General features: G+C 34.4%; 1 protein-coding gene across 5 annotated transcripts in view; it reads left to right on the top strand.

Annotated features, from left to right (window-relative positions):
* Nucleotides 1-15,942, top strand: part of COL25A1 (collagen type XXV alpha 1 chain) — a 414,648-nt gene extending 398,706 nt beyond the window's left edge. For 3 of the 5 annotated variants that reach the window (XM_039848693.1, XM_039848690.1, XM_039848691.1), the window contains 5 exons: nt 748-774; nt 1,704-1,757; nt 5,508-5,594; nt 7,964-8,002; nt 11,451-15,942. In XM_039848693.1, the coding sequence (XP_039704627.1) occupies nt 748-774; nt 1,704-1,757; nt 5,508-5,594; nt 7,964-8,002; nt 11,451-11,486 (243 nt within the window). In that variant the 3' untranslated portion in view covers nt 11,487-15,942. The remainder of the gene's footprint in view (nt 1-747; nt 775-1,703; nt 1,758-5,507; nt 5,595-7,963; nt 8,003-11,450) is intronic. The other 2 variants (XM_039848694.1, XM_039848692.1) reach the window with 1 other exon arrangement.
* Nucleotides 15,943-16,519: the final 577 nt, after the last annotated feature.

Below are 16,519 nucleotides of genomic sequence, written 5' to 3'. Positions count from 1 at the left end.
AATAATAAACTTAAACCATGATTACTTCAGTGCTAAAAGAGAGGCCAATTTTAAAACAGATTTCAAGTGAAGGCTGATTTTGAAATAGATATCAGTTGACAGAATCAAAACAACTTCTCAGTAACTTTAGGTGGATCTGCTGTCTGACACAATAGGGTCACTGCCCTGATGATCTGCACGATGGGAGTGATTTTATCCTTGCTCAACAGTCTTATGACTCTTTTTGTAAGTGGGGATCATTCATTTATAAAGCTTACTTAAAAATAGTATTTAAGTTGTGACCTTCACACCCTCAGTGTTAATAGACTAGGTGTACATCTAGCCAAATTAAAACTGTATTTAACAATAAAATGTCCACATTTTTTACTCACTTATAAACTAGCTACTAAATTATCAAATGCATACTCTGTTAGTGCTGATGTGTTTTTAAATTAACTAAACAATATTTTTGCTTTCAGCTTACTCTTTGATTGATAACTTGGATACCAAGCATTTAACTTCAGCAAAATAACAGACTGAATAACCTGTTATATAAGAAAAACTTTTCATGACCCTTGACAACAACATTAACGGTCACTTTACTTATTTAGTAATGAAATTTGTATTGCTAATCAATAAAGAATCTTTTTTTCACATTTCTGAAGTAGTTCTAATACCAGTGTTGCATGTCCAGGCAGCCTTAACTAAAACAATAACCTATTTATGAAACGTAGGAACACTAACGTAGCTACTATGGTTCTTTGGCAGGGGAAAGATGGAGAGCCTGGTCTTGATGTAAGTAATACGTGCATCAAACATCTTCCTATTACAATAGATGCTCCATCATCAATAACAGCAAGAATACTTCTTTTTTCTGTGCACAGTTATGCATATAATATATATTGCTATACATGTAGGCAATGTGAAATACACCACTAGCGTCGGCATAAGATAAACATAAAAGAAAAAATAATTATCTGGTGTAAAGTTAATAATTGATAGTTGATAGTACCACTTCAAAATACTTTCCCAAATTAGGGGTGCTCTCAATGTCTGCAGCTGAATCATTTATTTAAAAATGTACATAAAATTGAAGTATATTTCACATGCTACCCTTAGAGAATGATATGTTATAACTAGTCTCAAAGCTGTTATGCAGTATTTTCCTTTTAGCATAGAGTCCCTATATATCTTATAATTCTGTAAATGTAGAGAATCTCAAAAGTAAATGCCTCTTGAAATGAACACTGGTCACCCTGTATTATGTGAATAATAACAATAACAAAAGTAATAATAGCTACTGTTTATTGAGCATCTATTATGTGCAGACAATTCTGGTACTTCATATCATCACATTTAATGCTCTCGCCAACAGTTGTGTAGTAGATCATTAACCCCATTTCATGGTCAAGGAACTAAAATGCTGAGGTAAGTGGTTTGCCCAAGGCCACACAGAGCAGTGAACTTGTCTAGATTCAAACTGGTATCCTGAAATTCTCTCCACTATACATTTCCTAGGAGAAAAAGCAAGAAACCTGTTGTATATAGATGTTATTTAACTATTTTTTGTAAGTGCTACTTTAGCTAAGTTCTCAGATTGTTGGGCATGCCATTTTTTTATATCTACATTTGAAAACATGAAATCTTAAATTTATATTTTCAATGCGATTTTGCCAGAGTTACATCAATAGATCTCTTTGGTTTGCTTTTTATTTATCCTATAGGGCTTCCCTGGTCCACGAGGCGAGAAGGGTGACCTAGGAGAAAAGGGAGAAAAGGTGACCTCTCCATCTCAGCATGTGCCTATTTGATTTTTCTCATGCTGTCTGCTTTGCTGTTTAGCCTGTGCGACTCTTTCATACATCTAATCTTTCTCCATCCTGTGCTCCAAAAACATGCCCATGTTTGATCTAAGGCATCAGGTCTTCAGAGAGGAATGAAGAAGGCTATCCCACTAGAAATAAGGGCACTGTCTAGTATAGAAGAAAATTATAATCCCCACATAGCCAGGCTACAATTTTTCAACTACCCGACACCAACGTGTTGAAAGATGTAATGTTCGAGGATTCTTTTAAATGAAAGAAAAAGGGCATTTATTACATTAAACTGAAATAGCTTAAATCCGCAGCAGTCTTCTGGCAGAATTCATTTAACCCTATAAAGCCCCCACCTCAGTTATCTTCACACATTCCCAGAAGAGAGACAGAAGATATGTCTTGTGCCTTGATTTAAGGGAGAATGGAAGACAAACAGCGTAACTGATCAACCCCAGCGAGTCCATTAGGCAGAGGTTAGGATGTGCCACTTTTAGACACTGTGCATACTTTTAAATGAAGATATTGGTATATTTTTTGATAGTGTGCTTAGGTTCTATCTCAGGACCATCCATGTCAGGGTATATAGGCTCCAAAAGCAGGCAAATGGTTTTATATCTAAAAGCAAACTTTGGATTATGGATTTTTAAAATAATTTTTCCTTTCTGTTCTCCTTTGCTTGGATTTCGAAGAATAATTTTTTACACTGGACACAGCAAAAGAAGCAAACAAAAACTCAGCACTTCAGTAGAATAGTGAAACTCTTAAAGTGGCTGAAAGTGTACCTTCTCAGTTCAAATTTAAACCAGTTATATTCCTCAGATTAATTTGTGTCCTGATTTATTTACCAACACGCTGTTTTCAAAAACCCTGTAAATTCTCTTTAACAGTAAGGTTCATAGCTGTTGAAAAGCACGGTCAAATGAGAATTGTCAAGGAAAGAAGGGCATTAAGCCTGCTGTGTATTTTTAGACCTTAGATATTACTTAGCTTTCCACTGGCAAGAGGACTGATCTGAGATGAGCAGTTATGTGAAACTACCACTACCACCATCATCATCAATATCATTACACTTACCACCATCATCATCAATATCATTACATTTACCACCACCACCATCATCATATCATTACATTTATTAAGCTCTTGGGCATTTTCCCAAAAGCTTTATGTGTGATAAGTCTTTCACAGCAACCTCGAGGTTGGTGCTATTTTGTCTCCATCTCACAGACAAGGCATGAAAATAGTTCTTTTATTCTGAATTATAACTTCTAACTATAAAAGATACATGTTTTGAGATAAATTGTGTATTTTAGCTCAATGTATGTATGCTTTAAAGCAGCAGTCCCCAACCTTTTTGGCACTAGGAACAGGTGCTGCTATGAGAATCTAATGCCGATGACCTGAGGTGGAGCCGAGGCGGTGATGCTAGCGCTGGGGAGCAGCTGCAAATACAGACGCTCACTCGTCTGGCTCACCTCTTGCTGTGTGGCCAGGTTCCTGACAGGCCATGGATCAGTACCAGTCCACAGCCCGGAGGTTGGGGACCCTTGTTTTAAAGTTTATAGGCATTTATTTATTATTTACCTAATGGGTTGTCTAAGTCTAAAATCTTACTCAAAAGTATGTCACCATTATGAGGTTACTCATTTTAATTATCTTTCAAACAAAGAAGAAGTGATCAGTATTATAATTTATTAAAACATTAAGCTACAGATTTAATCCTCAAGTAATGTTAATCACCCATATAGAATATTTCCATATTTCAGATTCATGTATAAAAGTTGTATGTTTAGGAAAATTAGATTCTAAATGTGAACCTTCTTTGACCTGGGAGACAAATATTAGCAGGAGCCCTTATGCACTCATACCCATAATGATAAGGTTTTGTGTTGCATAGGGAATCCCTAACTGTTACAAAACCATATAGGTTAATAACACCGATATATTATTCTTTGTACAGTAGTTATCTGTTCTCTATAAAGCTTGAAGTTCGCTAAAATATTACTGAAAAATTCACATACCCTATTCATTCAGCATTCATATGACATTTTTCTGTTGAGTTATTAATCTGGGTTGATTTATAAATCAATGAAGTGAATTCTTAATTAATAATACCCAACACCCCTGGTGTCAGTCACACCTATGTGAACAAGAGTCCACTGCGTCCTAGGAGAAAAGAGCTCACCTAAACAAGTTTAAATCAATTTGATGTCATAGCACTGAAGTTACTCACTGAAGAAGGATGTTCATTCATCTTGCGTGAGTGAGCAATTTACTCCCAAATGCTCCTTCTAGCTTATTTCCTGTCACATCTGCTCTCATTTCACCCTGGCTTCTCAGGTCTTTGTCTTTGATTATGATCAACTGAACCACACAAAATTTTTCTCTTTTCCCAGTATTAAAGAAATCCAAGTGTTTTTGATTCTGAGCCTTCTGATGCAATCTTTTTGGCACACAGGAGATAAATGAGGAGCTTTTTGTTCACTCAGAATGAATATATTAATTTGAATGCATATCTCATATATTTCTGTTCAGTATGTTTTTCACCTTTGAATATTTATGTTGCTTTGCTTCTGAAATTAATCAGTTTTATGTAACTGCCATCCTGATTGCAGAATGAATACACTGATTTAAATATGTATTGTATTTTGTATTCTGCACTCACCAACTTCTTGTCTATAAATATGCAGAGATATTTATGTTAATGTGAAACAGCTGAGGTGCATTCCTACCTTCTCCTCCTTTTGCCTCCTTTCCTTAATTCCTCCATCCGTGTGATCCATGCAGATTTCCACAACCTTTACCTTGATTCCTAAATACTAATTTCCATGGCTACGTTCCCACAATGTAATTATCCTGCCTACCTCATTTTTTAGTGTTTGCTCAACTTTGTCCAAACTGCTTCTCTCTTGAGCAGAATTTTTTTTTTTTTGGCTTTTGTAAACTGGAAACCTATTTACCATTGTGAACACCTGGCATGCGATCAATACGAGTGAATTAGAGAAGAGCCCTGAATTTATAAATAAGCCTGCTTCTCCAATTGGCATTGTTGAGAAGTATTAGCACTTTTTAAATTTATTTACCTGACTTAATAAGGAAAGCATTTGCTTATTAAGTTTCTTGAAAAAGAATGTTAAAATAAATAGAAGTATATTTTTAATACATTGAAAATTTTTTAATGAGAGCTAAAAAATAAGTCATAAAATTGGATATATTTCAAAATGATAGAAGCTATTAATACTCTCTTCTTTTTCTCTGGCTCAATGTAGCTTCCATTTATCATAGGATTAGAAAACAACAAATTGACAGGTATTGAAGATTGGGTGAAGTATCTATTCTTTCTCTGAACTTCACCTGCCACTGGCTGGCTTCAGTACAGTTGGTATCTGTCACTACTCCAGATCGATGGCAGAAACGCCTCATTCACAAGGACTGCTGCTCTGGGCCCTACGTCAGCACTGATCCTCTTTTCTGATGTGACAGCCTTTTAGGTCTCCTCCTGTCATCTTGTTGAGTATCATAAATAAAACCCCATATATTGTTGCCCCAAATCCATTGTCACTCTGTTCTTTTTATAGTATCATGCCTTACCTGAATCAGAAAACAGTGGTAAATGCCCTTCCAGACTTTTATTGGCTAAACCATCTTTTGAATCCTCATTATTTCCCCCCAAATAAAACTTGTCTTTTATTTAAACCCTTGTATTCACAGGGGGAAAAGGGAAAGAAAGGCAAAAAGGGGCCTAAAGGGGAGAAAGGAGAACAGGGTGCCCCTGGATTAGATGCACCTTGCCCGTTGGTATGTCTGACTCATGGAACTCTGTCTTTAGATGTCATGTATGAAGGGATAAACTGGGAGAAGAGCAAGCTGGAGGGACCCGTAACAGCAGGGGCTCTGATTGGGGTCATTTAATATGACTTCAAAGTACTGGAAGTATCTATCTGGGTTATCCTGGTATGTTCCACACCTCGTCTCTGGCCACCAGCTCTGCCTGGTTTCTTAACACTCAAGTATTGACCTGCAACTAGAACACGAATGTGGGATCTGAAGAGGAACCAGCACTATTCTGTACTTCTCAAAAGAGGTCACTGTTCCCAGAGCAGCCCTCATTACAGGGTTATGTCAAGCTCTGTTTTACTTTGTCCAGCTTCACTGCATGTTACTTTTCACTTCAGAGCTGCTCCTCTCCCAGCCTTTTATTATTGTGATTATTTCTTTAGCATAATTTGTGCATAAACAATTTCTTGTGTTAGTAACTTTATGAGTTAATCTTTACAAACAGGGATTCCGTGGCGTTAAGGGGGAAAAAGGGGAGCCAGGCCAGCCTGGCCTGGATGGGCTGGATGCCCCTTGCCAATTGGTACAGTATTTCTCTTTCCTACCACCCTGCATGCGGTCTCATTTGTTTATTACATATTCATCTCTATCAGTGTAAAGTGGTGTTTGTGGAACAAGCTTTACATGATAAATACACTACATGCATGTGCATGAATAGCTCCTTCAGCAACTCTGCAGAGTGAAGAGAGCACGCATGCATCTCTATCAATGACTGCAAATTAATCTCCTGACATCGTTCTCACAACTGACAGGACCACCAGGTCTGCGTTCTGGGGAATATTTAATAATATTTAAAGACTACATTAAAATTACATAAAAGCTTCTATGTAATGGCACAGCTAACTTCGGGTTTTACCCCTAAATTGAACTTTTTTTTCTTTTCCTCTAAAAGAAATAAAGGCATTTTTGCCTCTTCCATAAATTTTTGTCAGGCAGTAAATAAGACCAAACCTACAGAGTTAAGCTTTTGCGGTCAGGAGTTAGCCAATTCAAGGGAATGCTGTTAAGAGGCTGTACGGAAGAAAACCAAACCTCCCTGAGCTTCTAAAGAGATAATAGTCTGCAGCCCAAACCCCCTTCTTTGTCGCATAACCTTTTCGATTTAATGGTCCCTCCTTTTGAAACTGACTTTCCTAAAGTAGACAACTCCCTATCTCCATTGGCATGAACTCAAAATCCTCCTTATACTAAAATCTAAAATTCTACTGGATGATCCTTCTCCTTGTACCAATCTGGCATTACCGAATTTTCCCAAATATCTTATAAAGCTATTTCAAAGGTTTTTTTTTTTACATTTTAAAAAAGTATATTAAATTTTCTGAGGTATAAAGGAAAACATTTTATGGTTGTGCTGATGGTTATACTTGATTTGCATGTTATATTATTTTTTAGTGCTAAGCATGATTCTATAAAGATAAATTTATGTTTCTCAAGTCTTTTAAGAGATTGTATATATAGAAAAAAAATTACTCAGTCCATAATTACAATTAGAAAATATCATTAAGTGCCCAGTCTTTTGTTTTGTTTGCTTGGTATTGATAATAAGCAATATTATTTTCACAGTCATGTTTTTGGGAGAAAACACAAGCATGTCTCATAATGTACCAACTCTCCCTGCCTTATTTGTACCATTTATATCTGAAGAGTGCTTACACTTTAAATGAAAACAAATTTTGCAACATATAGGAATCTCTTGTTTATTCAGAATTTGTTAACTGGCTTCTGAAGAATTTTAATAGAAAATTTGATAATTGCTGCGGATAACCTTTTACTATAAAGATAGAGATAGGCTGCCTCTCTTTTAATTCAATTAATTATGTTCCACTGTATCTTCTTTTAATATAGAAAAGTGAAAGACAGTGTGTGAAGAGCTATAAACTTCAGATAGAAATGGTTCATCGTTGATTATTCGTCATTATTATGCATTTAACCATAGACCGTAGTGACCAGAAAGCATATTTTGGTTTATTTAATAAAGATAATTGTGAAATGTGTTTTAATGAAATTTATAGGAATGGTACAGATTTATGGACTAACGGTAGAACTGAGTAGACCACTATCCTTTGTAAATTACTTTTTCAAAATTAGGCATAATTTTTTCCATACTTTATGTATTTTTAAAATGTGTACTCACTCTAGAAAACATTTGAATTTTCTGCATTTTAACTAACGGGTATTCTATTGGGAGTTAATTATTATAATTAGAAAAAGATGCCTATGACTAAAGCTACCTAATCCATAGAAAGCCATTTTTAAGTCTCTGAGCATGTGAATTATGAAGTATGATCACTTTTGTGGAGCCTTAGGAATTCTTATTCTCTTTAAAACAGGGGCCAGATGGATTACCTATGCCTGGCTGTTGGCAAAAGGTAGGCTTAATGGAATTATTTCTAAAAACGCACACTCCCTTTATCTTCACCTGACCTAGCCTTTTCCATTTAGAACAGACCTTTTGAATTTGACATTGCTGAAAGTTGTTTGGATATTAAAAAGCAAAAGATTTCATCTCCAGAATATCTCTTGATTAATATGTTCATTGCTAATTTCTTCCTAAACTGAGGACTAAAAACAGTTCCTAGTAGACACTGTAATTTGGAACCTTCTCTCTCAAATCATCTCTTTGGAATGGAAAGGGGCAGGCAGTGCATGGTTTGCTTCTCTCTCAATAAACACTTTGTCCTCCTACTGTTTAAAACTGTTCTTAATTGTGATTATTTTTCTATTTATACTCAGTGACTTAGGCAAACATGCAAATACATGGTAGAACCCTGTCAATTTTAGTTGCAAAGCTGAGAAAGCAGAAAATGTAAGCATGACCTTTTTTCTTCAATGATGCCTTGATTTATTTAGGAGAATCTGGTTATATATAAGTTGATGTCCTTTATAGTTTAAGTTTATTCTAGCCTCTTTATACGGCTGCCCGTGGTCACTGTGTAGGGAAGGGAACTTATCCCTGACGGAGAATCTTATTACATGATAAGCCCTTTTATATAAGGGGTATTATTTCATTTAATCCTCACCATAACTCTATAGGGTCTTAATTATCTTCAATGATGCTGATGAGGAAGCTGAAATTCAGAGAGGTTAAGTAACTTCCAAGGCACAGAACTAATAGGTAACAGAACTAGAAGGTGACGATGGAAACTAGTGGAAGAACTTTAAGCAAGGAATTGCTTAAAAATGAACTAGAGGGAAGTATACACACTGCTTTGATGATTTTGGACTTTTTCACTAACACCTTGTGGCTTATGCAGTAATTTTTGAGAGGCATGTTTCATCAATAAGACTATACAGAACTATGTGGGACTGCAGATAGATGAAGAGAAACTTGACTCTCCTGGTTTCATCTTAGCTCATCAGCTATGTTGTGAGATCCTGTGTAACTCACTCTCCTGCTTAACTACTTTCACACCACTTGACCAGGGAAAGAAATGCCTTCCTTCTCTCTCAGCAGCGTCATTTATTTAGTAGCTTCCCGAATCCCACTTCCAGCCTGTCTGATAGTTATCTCAATCACATCTGATGTCAAGTTGTTCTCAGGAAGATGGGCCTATCATCATATTCTTCTTCACCTGAGAAACGTATCCTTTTACCATCATAACCTCTGTTCTCAGAATTTTTAATACCACCCTGAGCTGGAATTACCATTTACTCTTTAACCTTTGACATGTAACCTAATACTATAATGATTTTTTAATACAGTTATGGGCACACCTTAGATACAAAGAGATGTGAAAGGCTTATTACTTTATCATCTTTCTGACACTACTCAGAACTTGGGTTCATATCATGTTTAGCTGCTTCTGAATCACTTCCTGTTTGTAAGGGCATAATAATGATAATAAGCAAAACACTCATCATCTTTTTGGTTCAGGAAAAGGCCAAACCTAGTAATTATATGAGTAGCATCAGAAAATCAGAAATTTCCCTTTTAAGTATTCATTTTTCCACAGAATAAATACTATTGTCTACATAAAATTAAGAATCTCTTAAATCTAGTATCTTCTTATATAAAGAATAATCACTCAATGATAAAATTATAGTATTGCTTACCACACTCGTCCTCACTTGCTCTCCACACAGATGTAAATCATTGTGATCAATCTCTCCCCCCAAAAAGAGAAAAACCATTAGGAAAATGGAATGGTCTAAAATCTCTTATGTGGTCTACTTAGCTAGATCCTTTGATTACATTTGTACTTAATCAAATACACTGTCAGTCAAATCAAATTTTTTTTTAAATGATATTTTCAAAGAAATCCAGTAGATTCCTTTTGGTCAGTCCTCTGTTTTGTAGACTACCCTTTTAAACATTTTGTTTATTAGCCTCTAGAGCATAGTGGTAAATGTTTGACTGAAAATTCAGATTCTGATAGTAGTGTAAATCACTGTGATTGATGAACAAGTCTCTCTGGTCATGCTACTCTCAATAATAATTTTTTTCATTCAAAAATGATATGAGCTTTTTTTAAATTACTTTTTTTTCTAGCTATAGTTCAGTTTTCTAAATTTTGAAGAATAATGATGTATCAGTTCATGTAATTGGTGAGTAAACAGCAGAATTTATGGTTAGGAAAATACTTCCAGGCTATTAAAGTTGTTATCCATCCTCATCTGGAGATTAAAACCATTTAATAGGAAAAAAGCTATAGCTTTCATAGGAACCAGCGATTTATGGCACCTTAGATCACAATGGAACCTATTGGCCTAAAGATAGCAGGCAGGTTTACCTCGCACATTGTCCGCGGCCAGGCAGGACTAGCAAAAAAGAAGAAAAGGAGAAAACAAGAAGTAGAGTATTATAGTCAGGTGTCAGTGAAGTAAATGGTGCCACTGAGATTAGAATTCTCAGCCTTTCCACAGTGTATTTTAATGCTTGGAGACAATTATACAAATTATAAATAGGACATGTATTTTAATTGTGGTACATATATGTTTTTAAAAATCCTAGTTTTCTGCTTTCCCAGAATAGGTACTGAAACAAACACCACAAACTTCTTGGCAACAAAATGGAAAACATGGGTTGAATCTAGGATGGCAATTTTGATGACACTGGAGTTTTAGAAAAGTAATGTCTAGGACAGTTATTGACTGACTAATTAATTTAAAAAAAAAAACACTTCAGGGTTCTACCAGTTTTCTTAAAATAAATGTTAATTTGAAATTTTTATCTTAGACTACTAATTCTATATATTTGTCTTTTTCATTGTTTGTTTTTCTGCAGTGATGAATCTAACCTTCCAAGCATGAAGTTGTGTATATAATGGTCCACTTTTTATATTTATAGTTGAAAATGGAATTGCAGATTTGACAAGTCTGAGATATGTTTACATATAGCTGCTTCTTCCTGTTTGCAGTAGTACACATGTCCATCTTTTTTTTGCTTCCATCCAAAATTGGGCAATATGTGAAATTAGTGGGAAGCCTGCAAAAAATATACATCAGTATCTCTTTATCTTATGTGAAGATATGTGTTTATATGGACCTATCAGTGATAGAGAATGATTATTCTTGCTATTTTTTTACTTTGGGCTTGTTAATTGCATGGACAAAAGATGCCATGGAATAGTTTACATGAAATTGTGACCAAATATGGACTCTAAACTATGAAAATTACTATACTGACTGATTTTAGAGTTTACCATCACATCCCTACTCACCTTCACTGTTAGCATTGATTCTACACCACCCATTGAAACTGACTAAAAAAGCATGACTGTGTGCCAAACCTGCTTGTTGTGTGACTTCAGATGCTAGCATGCCACTTGATGACTCCTTTGATCACAGCTGAGCTTTTATTTCTCTTGTCAACTCAAGGGGGTTACACCATGGCTTATTGCCAAAAAGAGATAAGGTGGCAGAGAGCACACACACAAACGGTCTTGTATTTTGAGGGAGTTGCAGTCCCAACTGCAGATCTACAGCTTCCAGTATTGTGGGCTCACATGGCTGCCTTGGTTGAAAAATCAAGGAGTTGAGCTGGTTGTGCCGCCAGTTTTCCTTGGGCTGCCCTCGGCAGTGAAGACCAGGAAAGAGGACTGGTTCAGCATCCTGCGTTGTTTCTTGTGTGACCAAGTAGGAGGTTTACAAATTCAGGCACCCAGAACAGCAGACTTTTTTCTTAATCACCTGAATTCCAGCAAGTTTTAATATGGATGTTTTTGAAAAATGAGAGAGACATACAGCATTTCTTCTGGGTAGAAGATTCTCGGAATGGCAGCCCCTGTTTCTGAGGTTGAAAGGTGTGTGCATCCCACCAAAGCTCAAGTTGCTAAAGAAATTGCACATCCTGAGAAGGGGTTGACTGAAATAACCTTTCCTGATGATGTAAGAGGGCTCAACCCCACAATCTCTACCGAAGCTGATATGGGAGCTTCTCTTCTCTTGAAGATCCAACCATTTCAACCATTTTCTACAAAGTTCTAGAAACAGAAAGATGTTTTCTATTCTTTTTAATACTTTTCTTTTTTTAGTCCAAAGAATACTAAGAAAAGATTTGCTTCAGCTTTTTTCGTATTTGTTTTGAACAATTTTTTTAAGAAAGGTCTTCAAATCCTAATAACTTGGTACCAAAAGTCAAGGTGACATTTTACTAACTTCCTCTCTTGTTCTGAATAATTGAAGAGAATGTAAAAGAAGCTTCACTTTCAGTTCAGTCGTTGTAAAATATCAAAGTTAAGCAATTTTTTCAGTACTTTCTGACTTTTTTTCTATATGATAAATATACATGGTGATTATCAGTTAAGATAAAGTCAAGATTTGGTCACATTTAATAGTATTAACTAATTTCTATTTTTTTGTTCTATTTAGGTCTCAGTTTTATTTGTATTTAGATTTATCTTTTTTTTTTTACACTTCTAAATGTTTGTCTTATGCACAGACCAAATCTGAGATCTCAGAAAGCTGTGAAATATAGTTGCCAAAAAGAGAGTATTTTTTCATCTACTTGTTCAAAAGTTACCTAACTGGTATTAGACTGAGCATTTTTTTGCACAGTAAAGTGTTGGTAGCATGTTTTGAAATGGTTTATTCTAAGTGGAAGAGTTCCATTAGGAGAATCATCATCAATGAGGAGAGTCACTCTTTCGGCCCATGAAATAATATGATTCTTCTGACTTAATGCCGTTTTGTGGGAAATTTTCTAGTTTTATGGTAGGTTTTCACCACCAGAGGGGAAATTAGTTCATAATTGGCTTATGGTGACAACAGTTAAGATATTATTATAAGACAAGGATCATAAACTTCGTAGGATCCTAATACCCTTATGATCTCTTTCATATTACATAACCGAACATTCAATTATACAAAAATGCCTTCTTTTTATTTCCATTAAGTTTTCAAGATTAGAAAGATAATCAAACTATTAGATCAATTTAATCGGTCACATTTCTAGTAACATTCCACACTCTGAAGCCGATTTGGCATTTTTAAAACAACAGAGGGCATTTTTCTACCCATCTCTTGTATGACATGGTTAGGATAAGGTATTGTTCAATGCCTAAAATGATTTGTCTTAAATGGATTGTAAAGATGAACTAACGCAGGTAGAACCACAGTTTCTTCAGGAAAACAAACAGTAGTGTCTTGAGAAAAATCTGGTGGCTATATTTCGTCCTGTCTATCTTTCTTTCTACTCACCTATTAGAAACAGGTATTAAGATGGATCACTATTTAAAACTTGCACAGCTTCAAAAGAGAATACCTCAAAGATAATCATTTTATGTACAATTTTTTTTTTTTAAACAGCCCTTTATGAATACTGTTCTGTCCTATGTGTATATTGGGATTTTGCTTTGACTTCGACAACACTGACTTTTATTCCATGATTAAAGGAAGCTATAAACTTCCATTACATTTATTTCCTTGGGAAAAACAAAGGGGTGATAGTACTTTGTTCAGTGGAATTACTAGGTCTTAACCACTATGGATAATCTTAAACTCTTGGTTACTAAAGTATTTGCAGCCATCCATTTTGTCATCAATAGAGAGAATCCTCAAATAATTACCACATGAACCAATTAATTATGTCTTCTGATATATGTGTCGGCAGATACATATTTTTCGTAAAGATTTCTTTCTTTTAGTTTATATTATTGGATAGAGTATTGAGAAAAAAATACATGAAAGACACATTGGAAATAAGTCAAGATCAGATTATATTTCTGATAAGCATCTTTTAAAGATACCAAATTGGTATGTGTTTAGCTTTAAAATTGTTTTTCATTCATGTTGGTGCTGAAATATTTCTTTTCTTTTTCTTTATGGACAGTACAACTCTACTGTGGATAATTTCATTTCTCTGTTTAGCATTCCTAAACTGTTAGTGTGTGATTTTATTTTTAAAGTTCACGAATTTGCTCTAACTATGGTTCAATGACCAGTCTTCTTAATGTAAAACAAAATGGTATACCTATAGATGATGTGTCTTTACTTGGATCATGGATCTTCTTATTTTATGTTCTTTTCATATACCATATGCCTTTGGCAACTTTCATTCTCATCTATAATTTGATTAAGTATGACAAAACCAGAGTTATGCAAGTCTGCATACCTTCGTAGTGTACCTGACACACAAATATGCCTATATTTTTCTTCTAGTTTTCACTTTTATCATGAAAAGCAGTCTTGCAGAACTTTTCTTTTTTTATTTGATTTTATTGAAAATATGAGAATATTTTAAATTTCTACTCACCGAAAAAGTCTATCCTTAAATTTACTTTCTGTGCATGATGTTCTAATGGGACAGTATGAACTTATGCATCAGTAGTTCACTCTACATGTCCTTTGCTAGTTTGGAAAATGGTTGAATCAGCTTGTCAGGACCTATAAAAATTGTCTTTAGTATCTTAAATTTTTATCACTTAGAAAATGCTTAATTTTCCAAGGTTTTTATTTTTTTAATGTTACTATTGTAGCATAAAACGTTAGCACCACTTTTCATCTTTTTTTTTTACCCCTATATTTTATCTTGCCCAGGAGTAAGTTATGCTTGAATGGTGGGTGGTGTTTTAATATTGTCTAATAAATGATCATAGGAATATGCAGATATTGCTTTTTTCTCTATTTCTTGCTAATCAAGTTATATTAACATTACCAAAAATGAACTTTTCCAACTTCTGCCAAAACAAAAAAACAAACCTGCTATCTCTAGAAGGTCAAGTCCATAGCAACCTCATAAATAACAAGAACAATTACATATGTTTGATGTTTGATTCTGGCTATTAAAATCATTCATTCCTAGTGGAATTAATGTGATTGACCAATTATGATTCCATTGACCTTCAGCCCCTACTTTTTCCCATATTTGTTGAAATATCTTCATGTTGGCTAGATTTACTATACACCATAACAGAGATACCCTTTCAACTTAAATTTTTGGTGGATTTATTTTTTGCTAACCCAATACTGAAATATTTTAATGACATGTCTGATTTTTTTAAATATATTTAAATTCATAAGATTCCCTATGCTGTTGATTGACATAATTGTCCTTTTGAAAATAGGAAGACTTTTTCAACCTGACCTGTTATGATTTATTGAAAACAAAGAAAGTACCATCATTTCTCAAAATGCAGTGGATATTCTCACATATCTGAGAAATATTAATAAATTGGATTCACAAAAGGATGTCTTACATATTGTTGACATTTATGTGAATATGCTTTATACTGTTGTAAATGTTTCATGCAACTTAACATTTTTAAAAGATGTATGTATCTGATTTTCTTTTAGAAAATATTATATTTTTATTTGTATTTTTTACTTTTTAAAGTTCATCTCTATGTGCAGCTATTTTTATATTGCCAAAAATCGCATAAATACAAAATAAGAAGAAAATACAAAAAAAATATTTTGGCAAGCATTACACTGCGTATTTTTCTTAATGTTTTTGGGCAAGTCTCATGTAATTGATTATTCTAAGAATGTGTTGTGTCTTATCACTGTAAATATGGCACAAACCTGTTTTTTTCAGTAGTGTAAATAATTGAAAGATTGAATTTTCTCTGTTTGATTTCTTATTTCAATTTCATTATCATTTCTCCACTTGACATTGTTGAATCAAAAGATGTGTGTGGTTTTTAATTTGCCGTTTGGCGACAATTGCATTGTGTTCAGTTTCTAATTTGTTTTTATTTGCTTTTTTAACTTGTTTACAGGGTTCCTAGTTTGTGAGAAGTTGATCTTCAGAATTATTTTTACACTATTTATGACTTATTTTCATAATGTAAAAAGTGTGTAATTATTACGATATTAATCCAAACAATGGTAATCAATTGTATTGTTATAAATCTTTATTGATGTTCATGAATACCTTTGGCTTGTTTTCTCTGATTTAAACACAGTCCATAAACAATTTTATTCTATTTTTCTACAATATTGCAATGCCACCAGTCAACTTAGTGTACATACCTAGCTAGATGATTTTCTAAAAAAAAAAAAATTAGTACTTCCTATGAATTAGGTGGTAAAACCTCCAGACTCTTTCCCTCCAAACTCACTTTTCTTCCAGAACTCTTGATCTTGATGAATTATACTTCCTTACACTCCATTGACTCATCTCTACCACATCAAATCAGTCATCATTATATAATTAGAATGTAGTATGTGATCACCACTTAAATGTATTGAATAATGAATGACTGAATGCCTCCACTCATCACGTTATTTACAAGTCCTGACTAAAAGCACACACTTTTGATCATCTTTCTCACTCTTAACAGCAGCATTAGATGCAGTTGGCCACTGCCACCGTCTTATGTACTCTTACCTTTAGTTCCCATGTCCCTACATTCTTGGTTTTTCCTGCTTTTCTTTTTCGTTTTCCTTTGCCAGCTCTTTCTCCTCTACCTGATCATTAAATGATGATCCTCAGGATTCTGATCTAC

The sequence above is a fragment of the Pteropus medius genome, unplaced genomic scaffold (assembly GCF_902729225.1).
Source record: "Pteropus medius unplaced genomic scaffold, Ma_sr-lr_union100, whole genome shotgun sequence".
NCBI lineage: Eukaryota > Metazoa > Chordata > Mammalia > Chiroptera > Pteropodidae > Pteropus > Pteropus medius.
This window is presented reverse-complemented; position numbering and strand designations above follow the sequence as displayed.